This window comes from Lampetra planeri, chromosome 3 (genome assembly GCF_965212315.1).
Source record: "Lampetra planeri chromosome 3, kcLamPlan1.2.h2, whole genome shotgun sequence".
NCBI lineage: Eukaryota > Metazoa > Chordata > Hyperoartia > Petromyzontiformes > Petromyzontidae > Lampetra > Lampetra planeri.
This window is the reverse complement of record NC_136109.1, coordinates 26,524,330-26,551,904: the sequence shown is the minus strand read 5'-3', so window position 1 is coordinate 26,551,904 and position 27,575 is coordinate 26,524,330. Positions and strand designations below refer to the sequence as shown.

Below are 27,575 nucleotides of genomic sequence, written 5' to 3'. Positions count from 1 at the left end.
ACACGCAGAGCGAACACGCCCGTGCACGCCACGGAAAGAGAACTCCACTGTGACTATGCACTGCTCTAAAACGTCTTAATTGTTTCATTATTATTATTTTTATTCTTTTTAAACCAAATCTACCAAACGTCCCCGCTCTCTTCTGTCGGGGATTTCCGGGTGATGCTGCAGCAGCGTCACCCCCAGATCTGTCGGGGATTTTTGCCTCGGCGTGAAAGTTTCCTGGCTTCACGCACGACCCACAGAGTGGTCAAAAAGAGTTGTCGGTAGTGCTGGCAGAGAAGTAGACGGAAGGAGGCGTCACCGAACTATTGTTGTCATTTAGAGCACCGCACACAGTCTCCCACGTGCCCTGGCATCAGGGAAGTACTGAACTATTTTTTTGTACTATTTATTCTATTTTACCAGGTAAGACCCACTGAGAAATACAGCTCTTTTTTTCAGAAGCGACCTGGCCACGAATGAGAGCCCAATAAACTGGCTTATCACGTGGGAATGTATAGCAGCCACATACTCTACATGCACGTTTCTAAGTTGTGGAGGGAAAAACCGGAGGACCCGAAGAACATGGGAGTAACACAAAAACTCCAAACATACAGCAGCAGGCGTCAGGGTCAGGATCCAACCAAGGCCCTCCTGTATACCAGGCGAGGTAGTTAACATCTCCTAGCCACCGTGGCATCCAATTGTTGGTCGCGTGGCGATCACAGCCGGTGCTCTTCCTTCTCAGCTGTGAAACGTTGCCAACCGAAACGAAAACAAAAAAACTCACTTTTATGATCGTGTCATTTAAACGCAGTCTTTAGCGACTGGGCTGACGCTCTCCGTGAACTCGTCACAGCTGAAGTCACGGGCGTACGGAATCCAGATGTGAACCCGGCGTCTCGGCGTTGCCGCCTCAGACTCCTGAGTCACTCAGCCGGCTCAGCTCCTCTGAAAGCTGATTGCAATTGCGACCGTCTTGCAAAAGGCGGTAATTACTCCTGGGCATCGCCCATTTGGCCATGCAAGCTTTGTCTGCGTTGCGTGTGTGCGCTTTTTTTTTATTACCAGACTTGATTGTTTGTTCACATTTGCGGTGCTTTGCAGGCGGTGCCGCAGGGATTGTGCAGAAATAATGTACATGAGGGTGGGGCGGTGACACAATGATTAGCACACCGCACAATGAACCCCAGCTGAGCTGAGATTGATTTGCGGGCGCGGCTAACATCAATGGCGGGTGAGTCCTTCCTTCCCCCCCCCCGCCTCCCCCATTTGCCAAGCCGTGTTGACCAGTGCGGTGAAGTATGGTCGAGTAACCCCCAACACCGACACGGCATGGGAAGGTTGACCACCGCACCCCCACTCCGGATCAATTCAGATACCGAAGATGATGGCGAGTGTCCGGGAACCGTGGGGTTCGTAGCGCAGTGCGCTAACCACTACGCTACCGCCCCTGCACGCACATACACACGCAAGCACACACACGCACGCGCGCGCACGCGCACGCACGCGCACGCACACGCACGCGCACGCACACGCACGCGCACGCACGCGCACGCGCGCGCACGCGCACGCACGCGCACGCACGCGCCTTTTGAATGCGCCTAAAATTAATTTCCCATCGCCGGCTCAAGTGCGACGCCACCCCTATTTTCATTTCAACAGCCTCCACGCTTAATTGCCCCCTATCCCACCGTCTGTTTGTGACTTAATTTCAAAATCGTCGTCACCACGGCGACGCAGGTACGTAAATAAATAATTAACCGCTATGAATGCGAGGCGTGAGAGACATGGAGCGGAGGACACGAGCGAGACGGAGTGATGGAGAGCGGCTGGCTTTCTATCACCACGGCAACGTTGACGACTGCCAGCCCAGCCACTTTCTGTGCCGCACGCGAGCCCGGGAGCCTCGGTACGGGCTCGGATGAATGCATCCCCCCTCCCCTACCAACCCCTACCCCCCTCTCTGGTTATGAAACTCAGCACCCGTTCACACCCCCCCCTCCCTCCCCTCCCAAAGAGAAAGATCACACGTACAGCCTGAAGAGACTATTATATTCTTCAGTTTTTTTCGGTAAAGTCACGTAGGTAAAACATTAAAATTAATAAAAGTAAAATAAAATAAAAATCACGACGTTTCGGAGGCAACACAAGCTTCCGTCTTCAGGTGGAACCGTCACAGCCACTTTTATTAATTTTAATGTTTTACCTACGTGACTTTACCGAAAAAACCTAAGAATATGAATCATTGCAGTCACGAAAGCTTCAAACCTGAACAGACTGTTGGGGCAAGTTCTGTTCGCGGGTAAGCGATAAAGGCCGGCACGGCACACGAGGAGGTGGGTGGCCAACACCACGCCCGGCGAACCTTTCTCTTCACGGTAGCGATGTTTACACACCACTCCAGGTACTCATTTGAGGCTGAGTCGATGTAGGGTAGGCGCAAGACCGGTTCAGATAATCGTCACCGGTGTTGACCGTGAGCGAAAATCGAACCCTGGTCGCCAGGTTCGTAGCGCAGCGCGCTAACCACTGCACTACTGCTCCCCACACACACAGACACAACAACACAAGCACCCTCCAAGCCTACGGCTGTGTTATCTAGAATAGCCAAATGCCAAACTCTTCATTCAGAATTTCTAAATGTCATTTGTGCTCGAGGTGGCTGAGCGGCTCAGGGTGCAGGGGTCAGAGGGCACCGAGACGGCGCTGCTGAGACCCTGGGTTCAACTCCGGGACTCTGGACGCCTGTCAAAGTGTGTTGAGCGGATGAAATTTGGCTTCGAAAAATTAATTAGCAACACATTCCAGTTTGGACAAATAACAAGAATGCTGTTCTATGGGCACGCCTGGGAGTTGTGTCTGTCTGAACGTAATACTCATTTTCTTCAGATAATGATGATGATGTTGTTTATAATAATAATGCCCGTATTTGTTACGAATGATGAATCTTCACAATAGGGCAGAGTGAGTTTTTTTTAAGTGGTTGGAGGCAGCGGAGCAAGCAGGTTGCCGATCTGTCTGCGAAGGGGATGAGCATCGTCAGCACGGCACGGACCAAAATATAAATAAACGTTTCACGTGTTTTGTCGCAATTTTGTTTTAGTTTCGTGCTGTTTTATCGAGGTGACTCATCAACCAGCTATTGCCCAGGGTGTTTTCCGGTGAAAGTTCTTTGATACGATGGGCCTAGCTTAGTGTTTATGCTCTTGCTTTTGTCTTTTTGGTGATCCCCCCCCACCCCCCCAGGTCACTCTTGCCAATGTCACCTGGCTAAACAGAATAAACGTAACCTATTGGTGGAGAGGCAGTTTGCTCAAACATTCGGCAGATCAATGTGCCGTCCGCTGATCATTTACGTCGATTCTCGCTGGGAGTGGGGGGGGAGGCATCCTTCAAAACGATCGCTCTGTACTGCGAAACAAAGCAAGTGCACGAGGCCGCAGGCAAACGGACGCGCGAAGAGCACCTGCAAGACAAGCGATGCCCCGAGGTCGGCGCTCGCTCCGTGGGTCGCGTGCCGCTGCGATGCCAGCAGCGGTCTCGCCTCGGCGTCCGTCGCCGCGCCGGGCCGTCGCGGGGCGCCGACGGCCCGGGGACCGTCCGCGAGGGCGGCGCCGCCGGTGGCGACCCCGTCCCCGCGGACGCTGCCGTTGCCCCACAGCCAGGACGACGCCGCCGGATTGGCCGGCTCGAACGACGATCGGCGGGAGCCACCGCCGCCACCAACGTTGCCGCCGTTGCCACCGCCGCTGCCGCGGTCTAGCTCGGAGCGGCAGAACACACCGGAGTCTCTCTGATCGCCGGCGTCGACGCCGCCGCCGTGCCGCGGCGCCGTTGGCGCGGTCGCCGTCGGCGCCGTCACGCCGTTCTCGAGCGAGTCGCGCGGCGTGGACGAGCGCGAGTAGACGCCGAGCTTGCGCGTCCGGCAGCCCGCGGGCCGGGCCTCGCCGGACGACGACGACGATAACGACGACGAGGAGCAGGAGGACGACGACGAGGAGGACGACGAGGAGGAGGAGGTTGGCACCGGAGGGCGGGGCGCGGGATCGGAGACGGCGGCCGAGGTGGCGGCGTGCGTGGCGACGGCCGTGGCAGGGTTGGCCCGGCTCGGGGAAGGTGGCGACGGCGCCCTACGCTTGACGCGGCGGAGCATGACGAGGTGCACATGGCCTGCGCGCCAGCTACGCTCCACTAGCGCGCTGGGGGGGGGGGGGGCAGAGGGAGGGGGGCACACAAGCAACAGCATTAATTAGGCATGCAATGAATAATTCACCCCCACCGCAAGCGATTTGATGAATTGCCACCAAAATTGGGGGGGGGGGGGGGTGGTTCATAAATTGATGAAAGAAAGTTATTTTTGTCTCGTTCATTTATATATTTTTTTCCGTCTGCCCTGTAAAGTCCCTAATGCGCTCCAACAGCTCAAATGCAACATTCAGCATATAATCATCGTCATGGGGCGTGCTCTATCCAGGGCTGGATGAAGCGGCCACTTTGCTTTCGCCACTCCCCACTGTCCCACGAGGTCATGCGTGAGCTGATCTCATTGCCCCATCTTGGCTGATTCATAACCGGGCTTACTCAAATTAAATTGCTCGTCTTGGTTGTGTAAATTGCTGTTTTTCCCAAGAAGGATTTGTTCTTCCAGCCACCTGTGGTACCCATGGCACGCACCGCGGGGAGTCGAGTCAAGGATTGCTTGTCACAACTGAACCACAATACCTTTTGCTCATCTCGTCAAGCGGCGGCTTTTGGCTGGCCATCGAACAAAGACGGTCACAGCATCGCGCACTTTCAGATGCGCTTCTGCGGCTGTCTGGAATGCTATTCCTTCCGATATAAATAATCCACGAGGACTATGCTCTTTTAAATCATCTAGACTAAAACTAATTTCTTTAAAACTGCTTTTTTATGTTTAGCTTTGTCGAACTTGCTTACGTACGGTGCGACAGAAGTTCAACGCACCGACATGCATACGTAGTGCATGGGAAAAAGAGAAAGCAACGGGAAAGGGAAGAGAGAAGTGAATGGCAAATGAGAGGAAGGGCCCGGACAAATGATGAGAGAGGGAGAGAGGAGGAAGATGGCCTCGACACCGCTGCTGCTGCTGCCGTTGCTGCTGCACGGAGCCACGGTTTTGACTTCACAGGGGACGGCGGGGAGAGCGGAGGTGTTCGGCATGGGGGCCACGTGGTTTACGGCAGGCTTGAGCTGAGTTAGATCGCGAGCTAGAGATCTACAGGTGGCAGGGGAGGGATTCAGAGTGGGGGTGGCCACTCGGGGGCCCCGTGGCTAACGGCAGGCTTGAGCTGAGTTACGTAGACATATTTAATGGGCGGCCACTGGTCGGTAACGTGTGCCGTGATTAACACACTTGCGGTGGCAGGTTTAACACCACGTTCACATTTACGCGATCTAAGCCATGAAAAAAATACCTCGATTATGGATAACACGCTTATAGTTTGTGCCCAATTGTTAACTGTCCGTGACTGGATGAAATCGATCGCACGTGGCTTCTTCCGACTTAACCCGAGGACCCGCTGCGTCTCAAATGCATTTGCACGGAAGCGCAGAGACGGCGGCGTTTCTACCTCGCGGGCGCGCAGGGCGCACGCGGTTTCGCAGCCACACTGCGCATTCGATCCGTCCTCTTGATTTTTTCCAAACAAACAAACCGCGCGCGTTTGAGTAACAAAGCCTAAAACGTGAATTGCACCAAACCCTGGACAGAGACTCCTCTACTTACGCACATTCGACTCACAAACTTTCTGAGATACGAACAAACATGTCCCTACGTCCAGTTGCCTGTTTGAACCGAGAGTCGTAAGTTCAACCGTCGCGCAATAGACGGCGGCGGTGGCATCTACACCTGCAGAACGTGAAGAACCAGTGGCATCTACATCTGCAGAACGTAAAGAATCGGTGGCATCTACATCTGCAGAACATGAAGAACCGGTGGCATCTACATCTGCAGAAAGTGAATAACCAGTGGCATCTACATCTGCAAAACATGAATAACCAATGCATCTACATCTGCAGAACGTAAAGAATAGGTGGCATCTACATCTGCAGAACATGAAGAACCGGTGGCATCTACATCTGCAGAACATGAAGAACCAGTAGCATCTACATCTGCAGAACATGAAGAACCAGTGGCATCTACATCTACATAACGTGAAAAACCAGTGGCATCTACATCTACGGCAGATGACACACCTTTTAAAGCCATTCGCCCCCTGTTTAGTGCATATGCCGTACAACACGCTTGGAATGGATGAGAGTAAAGTTCGACTTGCGAACAGACCTCTAGGAACCTAACTCGTTCGTAAATAGTGGAGTCCCCGTATTCGCTTTGCGATTCATTGGACTTCTTGCTCCACAAATGGCACGGAATCAAATTATTCAGCTTCTTCTGTTGCACGAACCAAAAGGCATAAATAAATCCCCCTAACACCCCCCCCTCCATCCCCCACCCCCCACCACCACTCCCAGCAGCGAGAAACGGAAGCGCCGATGCGCGGGGAAATGAGTGGGGGCCCGGGAGCCAAGGGTCCGCCCCACGTGACCTTGACGAGCAATGGATGTCGAGAAGTAAGGTCCACAATCCAATCAAGCAACTATCTGGCTTCAACGTCCCTATAACTACACATCTCGCGTTGCATTGTATACAGTCAAGTACGGGGTCTCATCGTGAGCCTATGGGTCTCTTGCATGAGTCTATGGAATCTCTGTGCGAGTCTATGGGTGGGTGGACGGGTCTCTATGCGAGTCTGTGCGTGTGTGTCGGTCTCTATGTGAGTCTATGGAATCTCTGTGCGAGTCTCTGGGTCCCTTGTTTTAGTCTACGGGTCCTCTGTGTGGTTCTATGTATGAGTCTCTGTGCGAGTCTATTGAGTCTATGTGTGGGTGGACGGGTCTCTATGCGAGTCTGTGCGTGTGTGTCTGTCTGTAGGTCTCCATGCGAGCCTATGGATATCTGTGCAAGTGTCTGGGTCTCTGTGCGGGTCGGTTGGTCTCTGTGCGAGTGTGTGTGTCTGAGTGTCTCTGCGAAGTGCATTCCATCACTCACATCGCCAACCGTTGCCCCACAAATATAACACCATCTCGCCATCGAAGGGCTTCTCAAACTCGATACGCGGTTATAAACTCATCTCGGGGCTTTTCAGCCACCGCGCAGTGATTTTTTATTCTTCTTAACATCAAGTCGACTAGTAAGGGGGCGCCGTGGTGGCGAGATATTAACTCCCTCGCCTGGTATGGGGCCGTCCATAAATGACGTCACGCACCTAGGGGGGGGGGGGGTCAGACATTTGTGACGATGTGTGACGATGTGTGACGAGGGGGGGGGGGGGTTTGAGAAATGTGACGTCACATCAAAATGCGCAACTTTAAATAAATATAGACAACACGTTCCACTTAATTAAATAGACTGTTTAATAACTGTTTTCTCGTACAACATCAGAGTGCAGCGCCACATTAAATACGCACTACAATGACAATAGTTTAAAGCGATTTGAAGCCTGTTTTATTTTCTATGGGAATATGGTCTGACTTTTTGTGACGCCGTGTGACGAGGGGGGGGGGGTCAAAAATCGTCCAAAATCGCGTGACATCATTTATGGACGGCCCCTATGCAGGAGGTCGTGTGTTCGATCTCACCCATGACGCCTGCTGCTGTATATTTGTAGTTTGCATGTTTCTCTCTCTCTCCCCGTGTTCGCGTGGATGTTTATCCGGGTCCTCCGGTATTTCCCTCCACATTTAGAAACGTGCGTTTCGAGCATTTGGTTGCTGTAGATTTCCACGCGATGAGCCACTTCGTTGAGCGATCATTTGTGGGCAGGGCGCCTCTGAAAAAAGAGCTACATAGCTCAGTGGGGCCTTAGCTGTGGCCAGGGCGCTTCTGAAAAAAGAGCTACATAGCTCAGTGGGGCCTTAGCTAGAAAAAAAATCATGATCGTAAAATAGTTTTCAATGGAAAGCTCCAACTTGAGCGGGGAAAGTAGGCCACTCGGCAAAAAAAACCGAAAGAGAGTTCATTTATATTTAATCCCCCGTGTTATTTGTCGCAAGACCTTCCAAATGTTCATTTATACCATTATATATTTATATAATTGCATTAATATTATATTCGCCTTGCCATTTGTCGGAAGACCTCTCCCGGTTTTCCGCTGCCGACGAGTGTCTTGCCCCCCCCCCTCGCTCTCCACACAAGAAGCGTGGCCACTCACCTCCGCGCAGCGCCCTGTCCACGTGTACACGCCGCCCGCCACGTGACATCAAATCGTACAGCGCGTTGCACTTCGTAGTGCTCGATCGCCGAAGCGTTCGCAAAGCAAGCGAGCGGCGGTGTGTGCGCGTGCGTGTGACTGACGATAATTTAGAAGGACGACCAACCGCGGATGAGAGACAAATATTTCACAAGCCTGACCCTGCCCCCGTCGGAGTGTCTGCTGGAACAGCACATGCACAGATATTACGTTTCTCGTTTGAGGCAGTGTTTACGAACGACGCGTGATGATTTCGGCATTCTCAGCCGAAGCCCTCGCACCAGCTCAGGGTGCCGTTCCTAAGAGGTTGCTCAAGTGATCATCATCATCGTGAGCCATGGTCAATCCACTGCTGGGTAAAGACCTCCCCAAGCCGTCACCGTCTCTCGTGGGTTTGGCTGTGGAAAAATCCACGCAACACTGCACTTGACAATGGAAATCAATTCGTAGTCGTATAAGATGCATGAATGGAGTGATGCGTGTAAAATTCAATTATTCCCAATGCATGACGTGTTGCTTGTGACCGACTCATTGACACCGCTAATAGATTCTTACGCGCTTACAAAATGACAAAAGTTAAATATTCATTCAGAGGTGGCCGAGTAAATATTCGCGTAGAGCGGTGGTTCTCAACATTTTTGGTATGCCCCCCCCCCCTAATCAATAAGCAACGAGGGTCACGAAGGCCACAATGCACAGACAGATCACGTGTTCACACACCCCAGTCAACACATGGTATCCGTAAGGGATTTGTTTGAAGATGCGTTTCAGTGTGTTCTGCTGCCGCGACGTCGCTCCAACGTTCCCAGCGAACGCTCTGAATTTCTCCTGCACGGTATCCACGCCGCAGCCTGCGCGAACTTCACCACCCCCCCCACCCCCCATAATATATATATTTTTAGGTTAGATCGCGTAACCCTCGTTGTTTACGTGATCTAACCCAAATAACTTATATTGTGTAAAATGTACGCGATCTAACCCAAAAAAAAAACTATATTATGGATGACATTGGTCGCGAGAGCCGACGTTGTCAAACTTCACACCCGAAAAGCTTCGGCAGCGGAAATTGTCGTCGGCGGCGGCGGCGGTGGAGTCAGAGACATAACCCAGCGCGTCGTGCCACGCGAGCCAGGAGAAGAGGTGGCATCGCGACGAGGTCGCCCCAGACAGCGGGCGTCATGCGGCCCTCCTTAACTCGCCCGAACAGCTACACGGAGGCTCACTCGCCTTGCTCGCTCGCTCTCTCGCTCCTGTGCGGGTCCGATTATCGCGCTCAGGAGCGTGCGAGCGTGGAGCTGTTTGTTGTTGTTGTCGTTGTTTTCCTTGCTAATTGTTGTGGTTTGCCGTTGTTGTTTTTCATCCGCCAAACACACGAGAGCTGTTCACCCTAATTAAGTTGAATCGTTGCATTTGAAGAATAACATGCACGCATGCGAGAGTCAGAGCGGGTGGAAGCGTGGGTGCCCTTGCTCGCGAATGGCACTTGCCCCAACAGTCTGTTAAGGCTACGCGGGGCACCTTTGTCTTTTGTGCTCACAGCGGTGAAGCGGCCTCCAGCACTGAGAGCGCGGAGGGCTGGAGTAGAAATGCACCCCCTACCCCACCAGCCATCTCCAGCCAACCCCCGTGATGTATCTGACAGGGAGCACCCTCGCCTACAGATATCTTGGCAGGCAGTTCACCTGCATTTGTTGAAGCAAGCCCCACTCCGCCGATAAGACGCATAAATATCGAAACCGGTCCAGAGTGGGTTTTCTTTTGCTCGGCATTAAAACAATTGCCCGATGATGATGGATCTAATTACCAGCAAAACGTCGTACTACTCAAAAATTGTTGTGGATTCACTCTTCAACACACCGGTGGGCTAAAGTAGTGAACTATTTTGTCTTTTGTCAACGTGCCACTTTTTTTTACTGATTGGCCGTGTCGGGTGGTGGAGGGTTACGACACATTTATAAATAACGCAATCTAACCCAAAAACGTGTATTATGAATAATATTGGTCGCAAAAGCCTACGTGTTAAACCAATGGGTGCTGGGAAGAACGAAAAAACCCAATCACTCCCAGAAGACCGTGCGGCTGATGAGATGTGTTAAAAAGAAAGAAAAAAAACATGAATTTTTTTTTTACGAACAGGACGTTGCTTGTCTCATTATTTATGAATTTCAGTCAGCTGGTATGAGTTCGGTCCCCATGAATGATCGTCCTCCCCCGCACTCGACCCCCAACCACCCCCCATGATGCAGCTGTCTGGGATTTAGGACTGACCTTTGTTATTGAGTCAATGCTGTTGATGGAACTCCCGGAGGGGGGTGGGGGTTATGAGGCTGACGGGAAGCGTGAAAAGTATTTTTACGAGCAAAAACGTGCACTTGTTGCTGCGTGGCGAGAGAAATACGAGAATTGAGAGTTTTTATTTTATTTTGTTGGATTGGCAAGTGAGGAATTCTCTATCAACCCCTCGATGCAGAATTGCCCATCGCCTCCTATCGATTGTTTTCCTTGCTACGGCAACGCTGTTGACAAATGTGTTGAGTTTTAATTATCAGTCCAATTAGTGCCCTGATGAGATCTCTCTCTCTCTCCCCTCCCACGCTGACCGCCTCCTCCTCCGCGTGTGGGACTCATCACGATGCGTCTCTAATGTCCCGGGTCTTTAAACTGCGCTGTTATTGATGTTGTATTCTACGGAGTGTGACGCATTCTCTTCCCACCACCACACCTACCCCCCCACCCCCCCACCGTATTTAAATAAAACATGTTGGGGGTGCGTATTCTAATTTGGTAGGTGCGCAACAGCCGATGTCGATTCTCGCTCACGGTCACCAACAGCTGTGACGAGCATCTGAACCAGTTCTCTGGGCCTCCCCTAGGTCGACTTAGCCTCAAACGAATACCTGGTGCTATGCGAAAACGTCGTCACTGGGGAGACAAAGGCGGCCGGGCGTTGTGCTAGCCAACCCACCCCATCTTGTGCCGTGCCGGCCTTCATAGGTGTACTTATCCCAATAGTCTGTTAAAGCCATACGTGGGGGGAGGGGCTCTTTGTCTTTTGAGACGAGATTTGTGCAACTTGTTGTCGATACGGGGCACAAGCTTGAGGTGCGTCTTACTTCCCGGTGTGTCCCGTAATCGAGCCGCCACGCGCCTTGCCGAGCTGACGGCGCGTGGCCGCATGGCCCCACCCCCATCCCCCCACCCCCCACCCTCCGCTCCTTAAACACAAAGGCGCTCGTCATCGTCACGCACCTGGGGTGATTAAGTGGGCCAGGGCCGACCTGCCAAGGGCCACCCCGAGGGGGTGTCCCTCGCCGACCCTCGAGCCGACGTCTCAGTCCTTGGGCATTAAAATGTTTCTCGCTTCTTGTTGTTGCCTTTTGCTCGCCCGAATGGTTCTAGCAGCTGCGTTTTCGCGACAGAAATGTGGAATGCGAATCCTTGTAACCTCTCCCCACCACCACCACCACACCCCCCATCCATTCCAACCTAACATCAACCCTTCTCCCACCCACCCGCTCACACACACCCACCCACCTTCCCTCAAAGCCGACATCACCGGTCAATTCCAATCAATGGGAGTCCCTCCCCCTATGTATGCACAGTACGCGATTTGTTTGCAACGGGTTTTTCCGTGCAAGTCTCAGCGACGTTTGACCATACTTCACCACGCAGGCCAGTGCAGGCTGGTGAAGGGGGAGGGGCGCGGCGGGGAAGGGGTTGGGGTAGCTGTGGCTGGGACTGGTGCAGATATCACTCGCCACGGATGTTGACCGTGGCCAGGAATGCAACTCAGGTTGGCCCGGGTTGTTCAGACCGCAGGGCACTGAACCCCACTGCGCCAGCAACCGCGGCACCGCCGCTCCGCAACTAAATCTGCTCGTCGTGAATCAACTTCGTTTCACCAGAAAGTGAGATCCCATTGAGGCCATACGTCTCTTTTTTACATTGGAGACCTGTGGGGCGGGGGGTGGTGGGGCGGATAGCAACGGAGACATAGGAGTGGGGGGGTGGGCTGGTAGGATATGAGTTGGGGGGGGGGTCTAATAGCAATTGCACAGGGAGATTTAAAAATTCAGGGGTCCAAGGTGAATTATAGAGGGTGACGAGCATCATTGGGGGGGGGGGGGGCTCACGGAGTCGTGTGGGCTTCACCACGGTGGAGGTTGGGGGGCTATGTGGGGGCGGGGGGGGGAGTTCCAATCCTCAGGAGGAGGAATTCCGAGCCTCCCGAGCGCGGGCTGCCACCACGGGCGCGTCGGCACTGAACACGTGACCTCACCGCGCTATTTAAAGGAGACGTCGTCGTCTTTAAAAGGATCCGCTGGGTGTTGCAATTTTTTTATTTGACGTATAGCTCCCACACGTGGGTGTGAAGGGAGGGGGGGGGTCACCGTGGAGGTGCCGCCTATAAATAATCGGATCTGTGGGTCGCATTCGTGACGCGTGGTTCCCGTCATCCTGCGTGCCTCTCTCAACTCACTAATTCCTGTCTTGCGGGCCATCGTCTCTCCATGTCAATTATTCCACAACGGTCCTTAAAATTCTGCCTCCTCCTCCTCCTCCTCCACGGGGCTCCCTACTGCAGGAACATTTCCCACTCGTGTGATCGGTTTTGCCTTCCTGGTTTCCGCTCTCTCTCTCTCTCAACTCACTCATTACCGTCCCGGGGCCATCATCGTTACCGTCCGGGGCCATCATCTCCACGTCCACTCCACCCACAGTCAAATCCTGGTTCAACACTTCTGGCCACATATTTCTCGAGCATACCTAGGTCTGCCTCTCGGTCTGTGCCCTGTGCCCTGGCCCGTTGCACGTAGGTTAACGGAGCAGACACCGAATAGTACAAACAAGAAGGTGAAAAAGAAAAGCAATGGAATCGAGATGGTAAAAGAGGTTAAACAAAAGGGATTTAAAAAAAAATCGAATCGTGACTCCGAATCGTGGCAATTGGTAAAATGACTGAGGGAAGAGGAGTTCGGTGAATTCCACACTTAGAGGGTACAACGTCTATCATCCAGCAGAGGATTGACAAAGCTGCTGTAAATTACCATAATTAATAATTTATGGATTATTGAAAAAAGAAAACACTTTGAAGTGTATGAAAATGAGGTATTATAATTATTTTTAAGACCAAAAAAAAAACCCTGCCACTATCTCGGACTCTTTTCACGAAGGCCCTGCATTGGAATGCTCGGCCAATTCCATGCAAGGAAAGGAGTCGTTGAAACGTGCGGTGGATCAAAATCGGAGAACCCACCAGAGGCATGTTACACGAGAGGATTGCTCAAAATGTCCTGGGCACAGATTGTCCAGTCGTCAGGAAGCCCTCTCGCTGTGTACCCGTCACATCTTCTGGTCACCGCGCATCCCAGCGTGGGCTTGAGAACGTCCAGAGTTTATCCGCCGGCATTTCGCCTCCCCTCCGATACGCCGGATCAACGTGTGCGGCGCGCGCGCGTGCCACAGCGCCCTATCGATTGCTCGAATCAGATACAGAGTATGCACAGCGGTGTAAAAACAACCTTCCACTGTGCGTCTCCACGTACGAATACAATACACTTTCATCGTCAGCATCATCAGCAGCAGCAGCCTCCGTGGCCTTCTGCTCGCGTTCGCACCGCGTCGTGGCCGCGGTCGATAAGGACTCGGGACCCTTGTCGAGGGATGCGGACGGATGCCGGGGATGGAGGATGTCACGCGTGGCGCGGCGGCGGCGGCGGCGCCGTTTGCCTCTGAGCGATTATATCGGGTGCGCGCTCCATCTCTCTCTCTCTCTCGCTCTCTCCCCCTCTCTTCATCTCTCTTTCACACTCTCTCCCTCTCTCCCTCGCTCTCTCTCTTTATCTCTCTCGCCCTCGCGCTCTCCCTCTCGCGCGCGCGCTCTCGGGAGTGTTGCGCAATCAACCGAAACCTCTAGCCAGATCCGTAATTTCCGTTCTCTAAAATGAACGTGTTCCAATAAATACAAACACCCGATTCTATTTGTTGTTGTTTTTGTTTGCGAAAGTACCGATGCTGTGTGTGCTACATGTCACAACCACGAACAGCAACAACAACAACAACAGATGGTTGTGTATTTCGAAAGATGTTGCGCACACGGCCGATATGCTCTCCAAGCTGACTTGAGTTTTTTAGGGGAAATAACAGAACATCCTTAGGCTCCTAAATGTGACTCTTTGATTTGTCGAGCATTGACAATGATCCGTAAGAATCAGAAAGGGGAGGGGGGGTATTCGTTTGGCTGTTTGAGACTGGCAATCAACGCCCGCAGCCTTGAGCATCCTTAAAGGTGCCGTCGCCTGGCTCTCCGCTTCCTGTTGAGTTGGGGGGGGGGGGGAATGTAAGTGGCAGCTGGGGCAGGACACGTAGCCGGAAGGGACGATGGCCGGTGGGTCGAGACCGATGACGGAGTGGCAGCCAAAGGAGGGAAGCGCGCACGCGAGCACGTCCAGTGAGCAGAACGAGCGATGCGATTTGGCGCTCGCGTGAAGGTGTTACATAGGTGGATTATGAACATCGCGGGGTGTGAGAGAAATGGCCTTCATTCAGCAGTGGATTGAGCATTGCTGCTGATGATGATGATTACAGAAGGCGATAAACCCAAGACCGAGCAGAAAGAGAGAGAGAGCGGGAGACGGAGGGAGACACGGGCGTCGTACCTGTCGCATTTTTCAGCAGCGGTCTAGCGAAGAGCATCGCCCCAAAGAGCGGGGCTAGCCTCTGGGAAACTCGCAGCGAAATACCGCGGTGCATTTTCGATTAAATAAACTGTGTAAAAAAGAAAAACTGTTTTATATATTTTTAGCGGGGGGGGGGGTGGGGGGGAATGTAATCTATTTATTATTTCTGCAGCCCTTCTGTTTTCGTGTAAAAATCAATATACTGTGTAAAAAATAAATCCTGTTATATATTTTTTGGGGGGGCGGGGGGGGATATCATTTATTTATTACTTCTTCAGCGCTTCAGTCTTCGTGTAAAAATAAATAAACACATCGGCGTTGTAGATCTCCCAATGTAAGCGCTACGAAGTCTACAAAGGGCTCGGCCATGCTCTTAACATATTTGTATTATTATGTTGAATTATTATTATTACTACTTGACTGTATACGCATTAAATAGTAATCGTTTCAACCGCTGGCTTTGGAGAAAACGGGGCATTGAAAAAAATCGCTCGTTTTTTTCCGCCACGAAGCAGCGATGGAACTTTAAAGAGGGAATGTCTCGCTCCAGAGCAGCAGTGGGACTCAGCATCGCACCCAGGAGCAAGTCCCCCCCCCTCTCTCCCTCTTACACACTCTATTTCTCACTTACACTCTCTCTCTCTCTAATTTCCTCTTTTTCACTATGAGACCTCCTTTACCAGTGGCAAAATATAGTGATAGGTTTTTACCCTTTCAACTGGTACAAAAACTGACACCTTTACACTCTCTTTCCTCTCTCACTCTGCGGCCTTTTCAGCTTTCACTTTCTCCTACCGCCTCCGCCCCCGTCCCTCTCTCTTTTCCTCTCCGATCTCTCGCGCTCACCTCACTCCCCACCCACACATCCATCCGCACACACGCGCCGCTCTCCTTTCCACTCCCCCCTCCCATCTCCTCTCATCTGCTCCCCCCACTCTGCCCACGTCTCATCTCCTCAATTTGCCCCCATTACTTCGCTCACCTCTTCGCGCCCGGATGAAGATAATGTTACGTTGTTGCTGCTGCTGCTGTTGTTGTTTGGCACAACAACACAACCACACAAACACCTCGTACAGCCTTTAGGGGACTGTTGGGGCAAGTGCCGTTAGCGAGTAGCACCGGTGAAGGTCGGCACGGCACACGAAGGCGATGGGTAGCCAACACCACACCCTGGCTTGACCTTCTCTCCCCGGTGCTGATGTTTACACACCGCGAGCCAAAGCACTCGTTTGAGGCCGAGTCGACCTAGGGGAGGGCCCGGGACCGGTGCAAATATTCGGCACCGTTTTTGCCGATGACAGCGGGACTCGAGCTGCGGTCGACTCAGCCGGGTTCGTCGCCGAGTTTGCGCTAACCGCTCTCCCACCGCTCACCGTGTCGTTGCACACATGCGTACAAAGACAATGATCCCCCGTACAGCCTAAACAGGCTGTTGGGGCAAGTGCTGTTAGCGAGCACCTATGAAGGCGGGCACGGCACACGAGGGGGTGGGTGGCCAACACCACTCCCAGCCGCCTTTGTCTCCCCAGTGGCGATGTTTACACACCGCAACAGGTTCTCATTTAAGGCCGAGTCGACCTAGGGGAGGCCCAGGACTGGTTCAGATATTCGTCACTGGTGTTGTCCGTGAGAGGGTATCGAACCCGGGTGGCCGGGTTCTTAGCGCAGCGCGCTCACCGCTACACCACCGCTCCCCACACACACACAATGCACGCACACAGACACACACGCGCTCGCGTGCGTTCGAGATGAAGCCTACGAACAATAAATGCGCTTAAATGGCTGGGGGCGACACCGCAGGATGTTTATTAACCTGCATAATGCACTTCCTCGGCGGTGCCAGCTGTTAAGTGCGTTGATCGCGAACACCGCACAAGTGACCACGGCGCTGCATAATTGAAGCGCGGCGAAGAGGGGGGGGGAGGGCCCCCCCCCCCACGCGGGCCGGAGCAGTGGGGGAAGCGAAGCGGAATCTACAATTTCCTCGTGCTCATCAGAGGCTGAGTCAACCTAGGGGAGGCCCAGGACCGGTTCAGGTAGTCGTCACTGGTGTTGGCCGTGAGCGGGAATCGAACCCGAGTGGCCGGGTTGGTAGCGCAATGCGCTAACCCACTGCGCCACCGCCTCCAAAGAGGGTGCCGCGGTTATTATTATTATTACTACGATGCACACACCAGCAGCACGTTGCTGGCGGAGCGTCCTTTATCCGTAGCTGCACCGAAAGCAGCTGCCGTGTGGAATTCTCTCCCCGCCGCACACACACGCTGGAGCAGCAGCAGCAGCAGGAGTAGCAGCATCCATCTACCTTCAATATATACCTCAAGGCTCACACCTAGTTCGGGCTCTCTTCTGGCCCAAGCTCTCACCCATCCAGGCTCTCACCTCGCTCAGGCTCTCACCTATCCAGGCACTCACCTGGATCGGGGCAGGCACTCACCTGGTTCAGGTGAGAGCCTGCCCCGAGTCACGGTTGCCAACAAGACTCATCCACGTCTCTTGAATTCTCACCAGCCGGTGAAGCACAATCAACTTGAAATGTCAAAACGTATCCAGGCTCGTTGCTGCTTAGCTTCGGAGATGCAACGCAGTCGGGCGATTCGCCGCGTGGCACAGCACGTGACGAAACGAAGGAGGTGACATTTTTGTGTGTTAAAGGTTAAAAAATGACGAAAACAATTGTTTGGTGGGGGAGGGCGCCGTGGCCGCTGGCGCAGCCGGACTCATCACTCGAGCCCGGACACGAGACCCTCCCCCCCCCACCAGCGCTCCAAACCCCTCTGGTTCCCAAACCAAATCCCGGATCCATTTCAAGATCGCACTCGTGGTATTGAAGATTCTCCATGGACTCGCCTCTGCCTTCCCCTCCCCGCTTATCTCACTCCATTCCCCTCAACGCACTCTCCGACCTCTTCCCTCTCATTTAATCTCACTCTACTCCCATCCACGCACTCTCCCACCTCTCACCTCACTCCACTCCCCTCCAAGCACTCTCCGACCTCTCCCCTCTCATCTCACTCAACTCCCCTCCACGCACTCTCCTACCTCTCCCCTCTCATCTCACTCAACTCCCCTCCACGCACTCTCCTACCTCTCCCCTCTCATCTCAATCTACTCCCCTCCACGCACTCTCCCACCTCTCCCTTCTCATCTCACTCCACTCCCCTCCACACACTCTCCTACCTCTCATCTCACTCCACTCCCCTCCACGCACTCTCCCACCTCTCCACTCTCATCTCACTCCACTCCCCACCACGCACTCTCCTACCTCTCCCCTCTCATCTCACTCTACTCCCCTCCACGCACTCTCCCACCTCTCCCTTCTCATCTCACTCCACTCCCCTCCACACACTCTCCTACCTCTCATCTCACTCCACTCCCCTCCACGCACTCTCCCACCTCTCCCCTCTCAACTCACTCCACTCCCCACCACGCACTCTCCTACCTCTCCCCTCTCATCTCACTCTACTCCCCTCCACGCACTCTCCCACCACGCACTCTCCTACCTCTCCCCTCTCATCTCACTCTACTCCCCTCCACCCACTCTCTCACCTATCCCCTCTCATCTCACTCTACTCCCCTCCACGCACTCTCCCACCTCTCATCTCACTCTACTCCCCTCCACGCACTCTCCCACCTCTCCCCTCTCATCTCACTCTACTCCCTCTACGTACTCTCCCACCTCTCCCCTCTCATCTCACTCCACTCCCCTCTACGCACTCTCCTACCTCTCCTCTCCCCTCTCATCTCACTCTACTCCCCTCTACGTACTCTCCTACCTCTCATCTCACTCCACTCCCCTCCACACACTCTCCCACCTCTCCCCTCTCATCTCACTCTAGTCTCCTGTCTCCCATCGCATCTCACATTACTTTCGTCCATGCACTCTCCTTTCCAGCAACCAAGGCTTTCTGTCGAATCCTCCGCACAGTCAAGTTTCACTCAGTGGCATGTCGCTGATTCTCATCTACTGCACCCAAGGCCTGGAACTGCATTCCACCAGCAGTTCGTGCTGTCGACTCCTCGCTCCTGTTCAGGGTTAGGCATAAGTCCTGCCTCTTGGCCCCTGACTATGACTGCCCGTGTCTTCCTCTCTAAAAATTACGTAATAATTCTTCACGTTTTTGTACAGGATCGCGAGGGGCAGTCACGTGTGGCTAGCATATAAATGCAATGTGTATTCCATTGTAACCTTTAACGGGCTAATTCAACTGTTTACACAAATCCTGCTGGAGAAAACTAAAAAAACATTGGTTCCCAGACATCTCCTGGGCTGCTGAACTAAACCGTCTAATGTTTTCCATTCCCGTGCAAAAAGGACTGCCCCTTGCCCGTCTTTTCATTATTTTATTTAAAACCCAAAAATACACCCCTCTCTCACGATCTCCTCGTCACGTGCGGAACGTGTTAGAATCCGCTTAAAATAAACATCGACGGCGTCAGACGACGGCAACGTGCTATCGAAGGAGCGAACGTCTCCATCTCCCGAGCGACTACGACGCTACTGACAGTGTTGCTGATGACTGTGTGCTGATGACTGTGTGCTGATGCTGATGATGATGATTATGACGGTGTGACGATGTCGCACGCGTGGGGGTGACGCTGGACAGGGCTTAATTTCCCCACCGAATATTTTCTGGGTCGCCAGTGGGAATCTGCGGTGGTGGGCACGTGACAAATGTCGCGTGCCAGGAGCGGACACTTTCCTTCTCACAGATCGCCAAATAAATTAGTAATATTTAAAACAACTTTTTTAAAAACACGCTTTTATGAAATGTACTAGTAATGGCAAATCTACACGACTTCAGGAAGCGGTCCCGAAGCTTGCCATAACATAAGGGACCGTGGTGATTTACAGCCAACGTTAATTGACCGTGGACAATTAGACCCAAGCGGAAACATAACATACAAAATAATGTTTAAAAATATATATTTTTCAATTTTCTATGATAGAACATAGTATTTCCATCAGTATGTCATAAGTATACCAAGTTTGCAGTCGATACGACATTGGGAAGTGGGTTAAAATTGAGTTACAAGATTTGAGGATACAACAACAACAACGACAAAAACAACATCAACAACAACAGACAGAGTAAGTTAAACGCAAGCGTGTAATAAGTTGTCACGTGACGACTAGCGGCCACGGCCATCGCAAGAGGCACACTGGATGTGGTGCGTCCTGAGCTGAGTGCGGGAAGTGTTCAGATTCCTGGCGCACCGACTCGTACGGACATGTACGTTGAACTTCTTTCGCACCGTGTGTAGCCAACCGCGCCAACGAGTGGAAATGTAGCCTGCGGTGATGGCACGCCCCACGCATGGGCGTGCGTGCGTGTGTGCGTGGGTGGGTATGCGTGCGTGTGTGTGGGTGTGGGGAGCGCTAGTGTAGCGGTTAGCGCGCTGCTGCGCTACGAACCTGGCGACACGAGTTCGATTCCCGCTCACGGACAACCACGAGTGACGATTATCTGAACTGGTCACGGGCCTCCCCTAGGTCGACTCAGCCCTCAAATTAGTAGCTGGTGCGTTGTGTAAGCATCGCCACTGGCGAGACAAAGGCGGTCGGGCGTGGTGCTGGCCACCCACCCCCACGTGTGCCGTGCCCGGCCTGTATAGGTGCTCGCTAACAGCACTTGCCCCAACAGTCTATTAAGGCTATACGGGGGATATTTGTCTTTGTGGGTGGGTATGCGTGCGGTGGCTCCCCGGATCAACGTGGAAAGAGGAGAGGCTCTCCCGGGAGGAGAGATTCTTTAAAAAGGCGCACGGGCAGAACTCTAGCCAGCAGCTGTGGGCTAACCCTGCACCACCGCCCTCCAAAACGCTTCGCCGCCGCCGCTTTATTTACCGCTCGGCTTTGGCTTTTCTTTTTTAAAGGTCCAATTTTTTTCTTTGCTTGCACGGACTCGGGACGCATTCTCCCACGAGCCGTTCTCTCCTCGCTTTCGAACGTTCGCTGCGGCCGGATGTGCTCATGAGAACAGCGCCTGGTCCACGCGAATTCCCAGCGGACCCACGGTGGGGTGGATTTCCACGTGTTTTTAACAATTGACAGATGTGTAACGCGTGTCAGTGAGCGCGTTACTTTTTGTAACACTTGTATATGAAGGTGGCTTGGCTGAGATGATTGGGTGGCACGGAGAGCTCAGAACGCGAAGCTGGAGTAACCACACGGAGCTTCGCCGTTGTGACCGCACGTACAATATCCCCATCGTGGACTGGCGTTCGTCACGAGAGTGATATTCCAATACAATGTGCCGATCTTGTTCTTGGATCCGCACGTTCCTCATCTCTGCCTCGGTGTGCGCGCCCGTGTGTTTACATTATAAGTAGCGTCGCCGGCTGCTACCAGGCGCAGAGTAATGTGTTGTAGGTAAATGTTTTATGACTGTTTATGGTGCATGGCAGTAACGCCACTGTCTCTCTCCCCCCCCCCAACGACCACAAACACCACCACGGCACCCACCAATCCCAAAGACAAAAATACTCCGCATAGCCTGTAACAGACTGTTGGGGCAAGTGCTGTTAGCGAGCACCTATGAAGGCCGGCACGGCACACGCAGGAGTTGGGGTGGCCAACACCACGCCCGGCCGCCTTTGTCTCCCTCGTGGCGATGTTTACACATCGCAGCAGATACTCATTTGAGGCTGAGTCGACCTAGGAGAGGCCCAGAACCGATTCAGATATTCATCACTGATGTTGGCCGTGAGCGGGAATGGAACTCGTAGCGCAGTGCGCGAACCACATCACCACCGCTCCCCACCAACCCCCACTATCTCCCACCATCCCTACCTAACTACAGCGAACTCTCCTACCGATAATCCCGCTAACTACAGCTAACTAACTACAGCTAACTAACTACCTAACTACAGCTAACTAACTACAGCTAACTAACTACCTAACTACAGCTAACTAACTACAGCTAACTAACTACAGCTAACTACTGCTAACTAACTACAGCTAACTAACTACCTAACTACTGCTAACTTGACGATACGTTGCAGCCCTTCTGACAAAAGTGGTGAAGTGTGGTCGAACGACCACTGGGTCAGGCTTTCCCTGAAGGTCGCAGCAGGCACCCGGCATGCAGTAGACCTCTTGGGCTGTTTCTACCGGGGTCGTGTGCCGCCTACGCGCGTACACCGTCCACACGGAAAGTATTTCGGTGAGAAATTCGGCCTGGCACAGGGCTCCTCACGGCGTTCAACTATCGCCAAAGTAAACCTCCAACCTCCTCGTCCTCCTGAATGGGGGGATTCATGCCAGCACCCCTAGCACAGCCGAGGCGAGACGGGGACAGATGAACCTCCACCCCCCCCATCACTCGCCCCTCACCCTAACCTCCCTCCACCGCCTCCCCCACCATGATTTTACTCCATCGCAACGGCTGCCTCTGTGAGTACGCCCTTTATGGGCGAACCAAAATTAAATTACGCTTTTATTACCTTTTTTTAAATATTTGTGGGCGATGACTAAAAAACCAGCTGGTGTGGCCAAGTGCTTTGGCTGGCCCACTTGTTGGCAACGGCCGTCAGCTTCACACGGGGGGGGGGTGGGTGGGTGGGGGGCAATGGTGGGAGGGGGGGGGTACGCCCGGAATTTGTTGCGCGAGTGAAAGTGAAACTGCGTGAGGACCCAGCGATTTGAAATATTTTTTTTCGTTAACTTTACATTTTTTGTTGCCATTTGAAATTTCAGAGGGTTTCGCAGAAGTATTTTCTCGACAAGGACAATTGATTCTGGGTAAATCCTTAAAGCCGATGGAAATTGTTGGTTAAATTCACAAGGATCCCCTTCCCCTGGTAGCCTGGGGAGACTGCCGGGGCAAGAGCTGTTAGCGAGCGCCTTTTAAGGCGGAAATGGCTACACGAGGGCTTGGCGTGACTGGCACCACGCTCAGCGGCACTCACTGCACCAGGTACTCATTTGAGGCTACGTAGACCGTGGGGAGGCCCAGGACATGCTCTGATATCACTTGCCACTCTTGATAGCCATGGCCGGGAATCGAACTCACACGCACGAACGCTCACTGAGCCCTCTCTGTCTAACGTGGCCAAAAGTGTGGCCTCAAATTAAGTGGACACTTTCAAACAAAATTTAAATCAGCTTTTCGTGAGTGCTAAAACAAAGATCATAAAACAATGTTGCAGAGATAACGCTCTCCGAGTTGCGTCTTATCAACTGTCTCTTGTCGCCTTCTTATTTCAAAGCTGTACTCAGCCTGCTTGCCAGCTGCGGGTAAGTGGGCACATCAGGGCAACGTTAGGCGAATCTTCGCCAACGAGAGTTACCATAACAATCTTCCGTTGTTCTATTGCCACAACTGGCACTGCCACCCGATGCAATCGTGCGTAGGTCGCCGCAGCCATTCCCGGTAAGTGCCCTAACGGCGGGGGTCCACAGCTGTGCGATGCCGGCTCTGAAAGCTTCCTCCCTTGCGGGAGTCGTGGCCTTGACCTGCCGCGTGTACCGCCGTTAGCTCACGAGGCGCCCATGGTGGAGAGGCCACGAGGAGGAGGTGATGGAGGGAGGTGGAGGCAGCGGTGATGGAGCAGGAGGAGGAGGTGATGGTGGGAGGTGGATGCTGCGGTGATTGAGCAGGAGGAGGAGTGAGGTGGTGCGAGAAGAATTGAGACCGACATTACGGGACGAGGTCGGGTGGGGGTAGACCGCACGGAGAGGCACGGTGTTCATAATAAAAGACGATGACGACGACGACGATGATGGCGATGACGATGATTTCGTGTGGGCGTGGGGAGCTGCTGGGGGGGAGCAGCAGAGATCACTGCGACTCTGACGTTAACGATACAGCTGAGAATTCCATGCAGAGATGTTGGGTGGGGGGGGGTGCTGTCGATCTGTGCAGGCAAGCAGGCAGGTATTCATCCGCAGGTGTGCCGCTGCACCCTGGTGATGTGGGGCAGGTGCGGCTAACGAGGCCGACCATGATTGAGGGCGTGGGGGGGGAGGTGGGGTCGGTGGGTGGTGGGGGGGGAGGTGGGGTCGGTGGGTGGTGGGGGAGTCGTAGGGGGAGGGAGGGAGGGGGGTGATCGCCGCTGCCAGCGCCACCTGCAATGGAGCCAAGCGCACGCAGCGGGCCCTCGTGGCGGCGCTCGGAGTTTGCGGGGGAGGCGGGGGAGGGGCAGGGGGGGGGGGAGTCGGATAGGGGGGGGGGGTCGGATAGGGGGGGGTCGGATAGGGGGGGGGGTCGGATAGGTGGGGGGGCAGGGGGGGAGGTCGGTTGCCAAAATCTCCCCCAGTGCCGCAGGAGTCCGCCCGCTGGGGTTGGGATCGCGAGAGAGCCGCAACGGCCGCTCGGAATGCGACTCCCGTGTGCGCGCGCGCGCCTCTGCGTGTGTCCCGTGAGCCACGTGTGCACGATGCACACACGTTCGAAGACAAAGATCACCCATATAGCCTTAACAGACTGTAGGGGCAAGTGCTGTTAGCGAGCACCTATGAAGGCCAGAACGGTACACGAGGGGGTGGGTGGCCAGCACCACGCCCGACCGCCTTTGTCTCCCTGGTGACGATGTTTACACACCACACCAGGTACTTATTTGAGGCTGCGTCTACCTAGGGGAGACCCGGGACCGGTTCAGATAATCGTCACTGGTGTTGGCCGTGAGCGGGAATCGAACCAATGTCGCCGGGTTCATAGCGCAGCGCGCTAACCGCTACACTACCGCTCCCCGAAGACAAAGACACACACGTACGTACGTACACAGGCTATTAATGTACGTATAGTTGAACTTCTTTCGCACCGTACGTAGCCAACCGTACTCATCGGAGGTGCGGGGGAAGGACAACAAACTAACAACAAAAAGGTTAACCCACAGGGAGACGATTCGACACGCAGACACACTTTACACAGACAAATGCATAGACATGCATATAGGTGACCCCACACACGCACGCTCCAGAGACAAACACAGGAGGTTCACCCCTACAGGTAGGCAATTGCACACATACACACGCTGTACACACACACACACATTATTTACACACTGAATAAGCCACAAAGAGTTACACACACACACGCGCGCGAATACAGCTTGTATACGCACCCAAAGCACCCGGCACACAACCTCCAGTATACATCTCGCTGGCCGTGTCCACTACCGCGACTGGTCACGCGCCACCTACCCCCGGTCTACCAGCGGCCCGACAAATATCCGGTGATGGATTTAAGCCCTCCCGGCGCTGACATCATCGTTAGACGCCGCATACTGACACGGATCGTCGTGTGTACAACCCGCGCGGCAAATTTCTGACACATTGCCCGGTGCACGTGACCGTTCGCTTAGTCTCGGGTGATCTGCTGAAACCGCTTCTCCCCCCGCCTCCTCCTCGCTGTCCGGCAACTTTGATCCATCAGAATCCTGAGTGGAAGCGAGGACAAACGCGTCTGCGTTCAGTGGGTGGTGATCGAGCTTTCAGGAGCCGGGCGCTACGTTTGTGGAACGTCTGCCCCCCCCCTTCCCGGTACGTTGTGGACGCTCCGTCAGTCGAGGTTTTGTAGGGCTCGTCTGAAAGCCACGTTTATTTTCCCCGTCCGTGTAAGGGGGTTGTTTGCCCCTTAGTTTTAATGTTAAGGTTTTTGGTTTTACTGGCATGGTGTCGTGGAGTGCTATGTGGCCTTCAAGTCCATGCTCAAGACCTCTAATGTTGCTACTCTACCTATGACCTACTAACTGCCTCTGTGTATGTACGGTGTCTTGTGATGCGGCCACATTTTGAAGAGGTGTACAATTCAAGCGGCACAAGTGTTGGACCGTATGCATGGTCTGTCTGTCTGCATGTCTGCTGATTGTTGTGCAATCTCAACGTTCATTACGCGAACAACTGACAGAAAAATAAAATCCAAGGGCGTTCAGCCGCGACGAATAAACAACGGCGACACAGCAGTAGCAATACATGTAACCGGAGCCACTGAACTTAAATAAATCGTGTTCAAAAACGCGTCTTGCAATTCGCGTGTGCACTCATAGGACCGTGGCAGATGGCAACGGCATGAGGATGCCTCCATCCAACAGTGGATAGAGAATGGATGTTGCCGATTATTATCATCATCAGCAGCAGCAGTAGCCAGACACTGCAGAAATAAAATCAAAGACACTAGCGAGGCAACAGATTCACAACGGATACAAACCCCAGAACTAAATACACTAGTCCAGCAGTTTAATGACAAATCACTGTACATAGGGTTTCACTTAATCTGGATCTATCCGGGTTGATGGCCTGGAAACACTATTTCCGCACACGGCACACCGCGTCCAGAATACCTCTCACTGCCAGCTGTGGCTACTCGTCACGGATGCTGCGCGCAGGGCCCAACCGCCCACAACGCCACGAGTGAATGCGTTGTCCTAAAGTGAGCAATGTTCTAAGAACGTGGGAAGGTGGTGGGGAGGAGGAGGGAGGGTGATGTGAGAGATTTGAGGACCGACGACACTTGTCAGGTGATTCGACGGCAGAGCGGGCGGCTTGCAATGGGTAGCTTCCAAGTTCAAATCCTGACTTAGCCCATCATCACAATCATCTCTTTGGGGTCGATAAAACGAGTACCACTTTGTCAGAAGGTGAAAAGTGCTTATCCTATTGTTTAACTTTCCCCAACATAGGAATATGGAAGTTCCGCCACCGGCACAGCGCTGTAGAAAGGAGCTGACCAATGCCTAACTGTTGCCCATTTGAGCAAAATAAAAAAAAACCCACTGACCTTTAATTTTAGCGCATGTACCTAATACGCTACTCCGGTGCTCACGACTAATCCACCGCTCAGATGACTTAACAGCCCCCGAGGTGATACAAGAATGGTGGTGATGCATGCAGACAAACCTGGCCGGCAGCTCTCCTCTTCATCGTTGCCGCGTCAAACCGCGTCGTCTCAACGTCCCCCCACCGCGGTCTCCGCCACATCGCTTCCTCTACAACAGAGTCGGGGTGACCACCCCCCCCAGTCCGCCCGCCCGCCCACCCGCTGTGCCTGCCAGCCGGCCAAGCAAACAAAACACGGCGGCCGTGACCGTGGTGGCACCCGATTATGTGAGACGGACGATCGGGGCCGACCGCGAGGTCCGGACTGGGAGGACGGGAAATTTGACGCACGCACGCTCGCTCGCTCGTTCGTTCCCTACCCTTCCCCTCCCTTCCCCTTGCTCCCTCCCTCCCTCCTCCCTCCCTCTCCCCTCCCTTACTCCCTCCCTCCCTCCGCTATATATTTTTTAGGGGGGTTCGCTTCGCATTAATCACCGCGCGTGTCGCCAAGTGGGAACGCCCCGCATGCAGCAGCAGCAACTCGCATTCCTGCGCGAAGGAAGCTGCCCCGTGTGTGTGTGTACACATGTGTGTACACGTGTGTGCGCGTGTGTGCGCGCACGTGTGTGTGCACGTGTCTGTACACGTGTGTGCGCGTGTGTGCGCGCACGTGTGTGTGCACGTGTGTGTACACGTGTGTGCGCGTGTGTGCGCGCACGTGTGTGTGCACGTGTGTGTACACGTGTGTGCGCGTGTGTGCGCGCACGTGTGTGTACACACGTGTGTGTGTGTACACGTGTGTGCGTGTGTGCGCGTGTGTGTGCGCGCACGTGTGTGTACACGTGTGTGCGCGTGTGTGCGTGTGTGTGCGCGTACGTG

General features: G+C 53.6%; 1 protein-coding gene across 1 annotated transcript; it reads right to left on the bottom strand.

The window, feature by feature from the left end:
- Window positions 1-1,748: 1,748 nt before the first annotated feature.
- LOC144734794 (uncharacterized) lies at window positions 1,749-26,867 on the bottom strand. Its single transcript, XM_078617176.1, has 3 exons — window positions 26,778-26,867; window positions 3,452-4,184; window positions 1,749-1,865 (listed from the first exon to the last, which is right to left on the bottom strand). Exons 2-3 carry the CDS (start codon window positions 4,136-4,138, stop codon window positions 1,749-1,751), a joined length of 804 nt encoding a protein of 267 aa, XP_078473302.1. The 5' UTR covers window positions 4,139-4,184; window positions 26,778-26,867.
- Window positions 26,868-27,575: the final 708 nt, after the last annotated feature.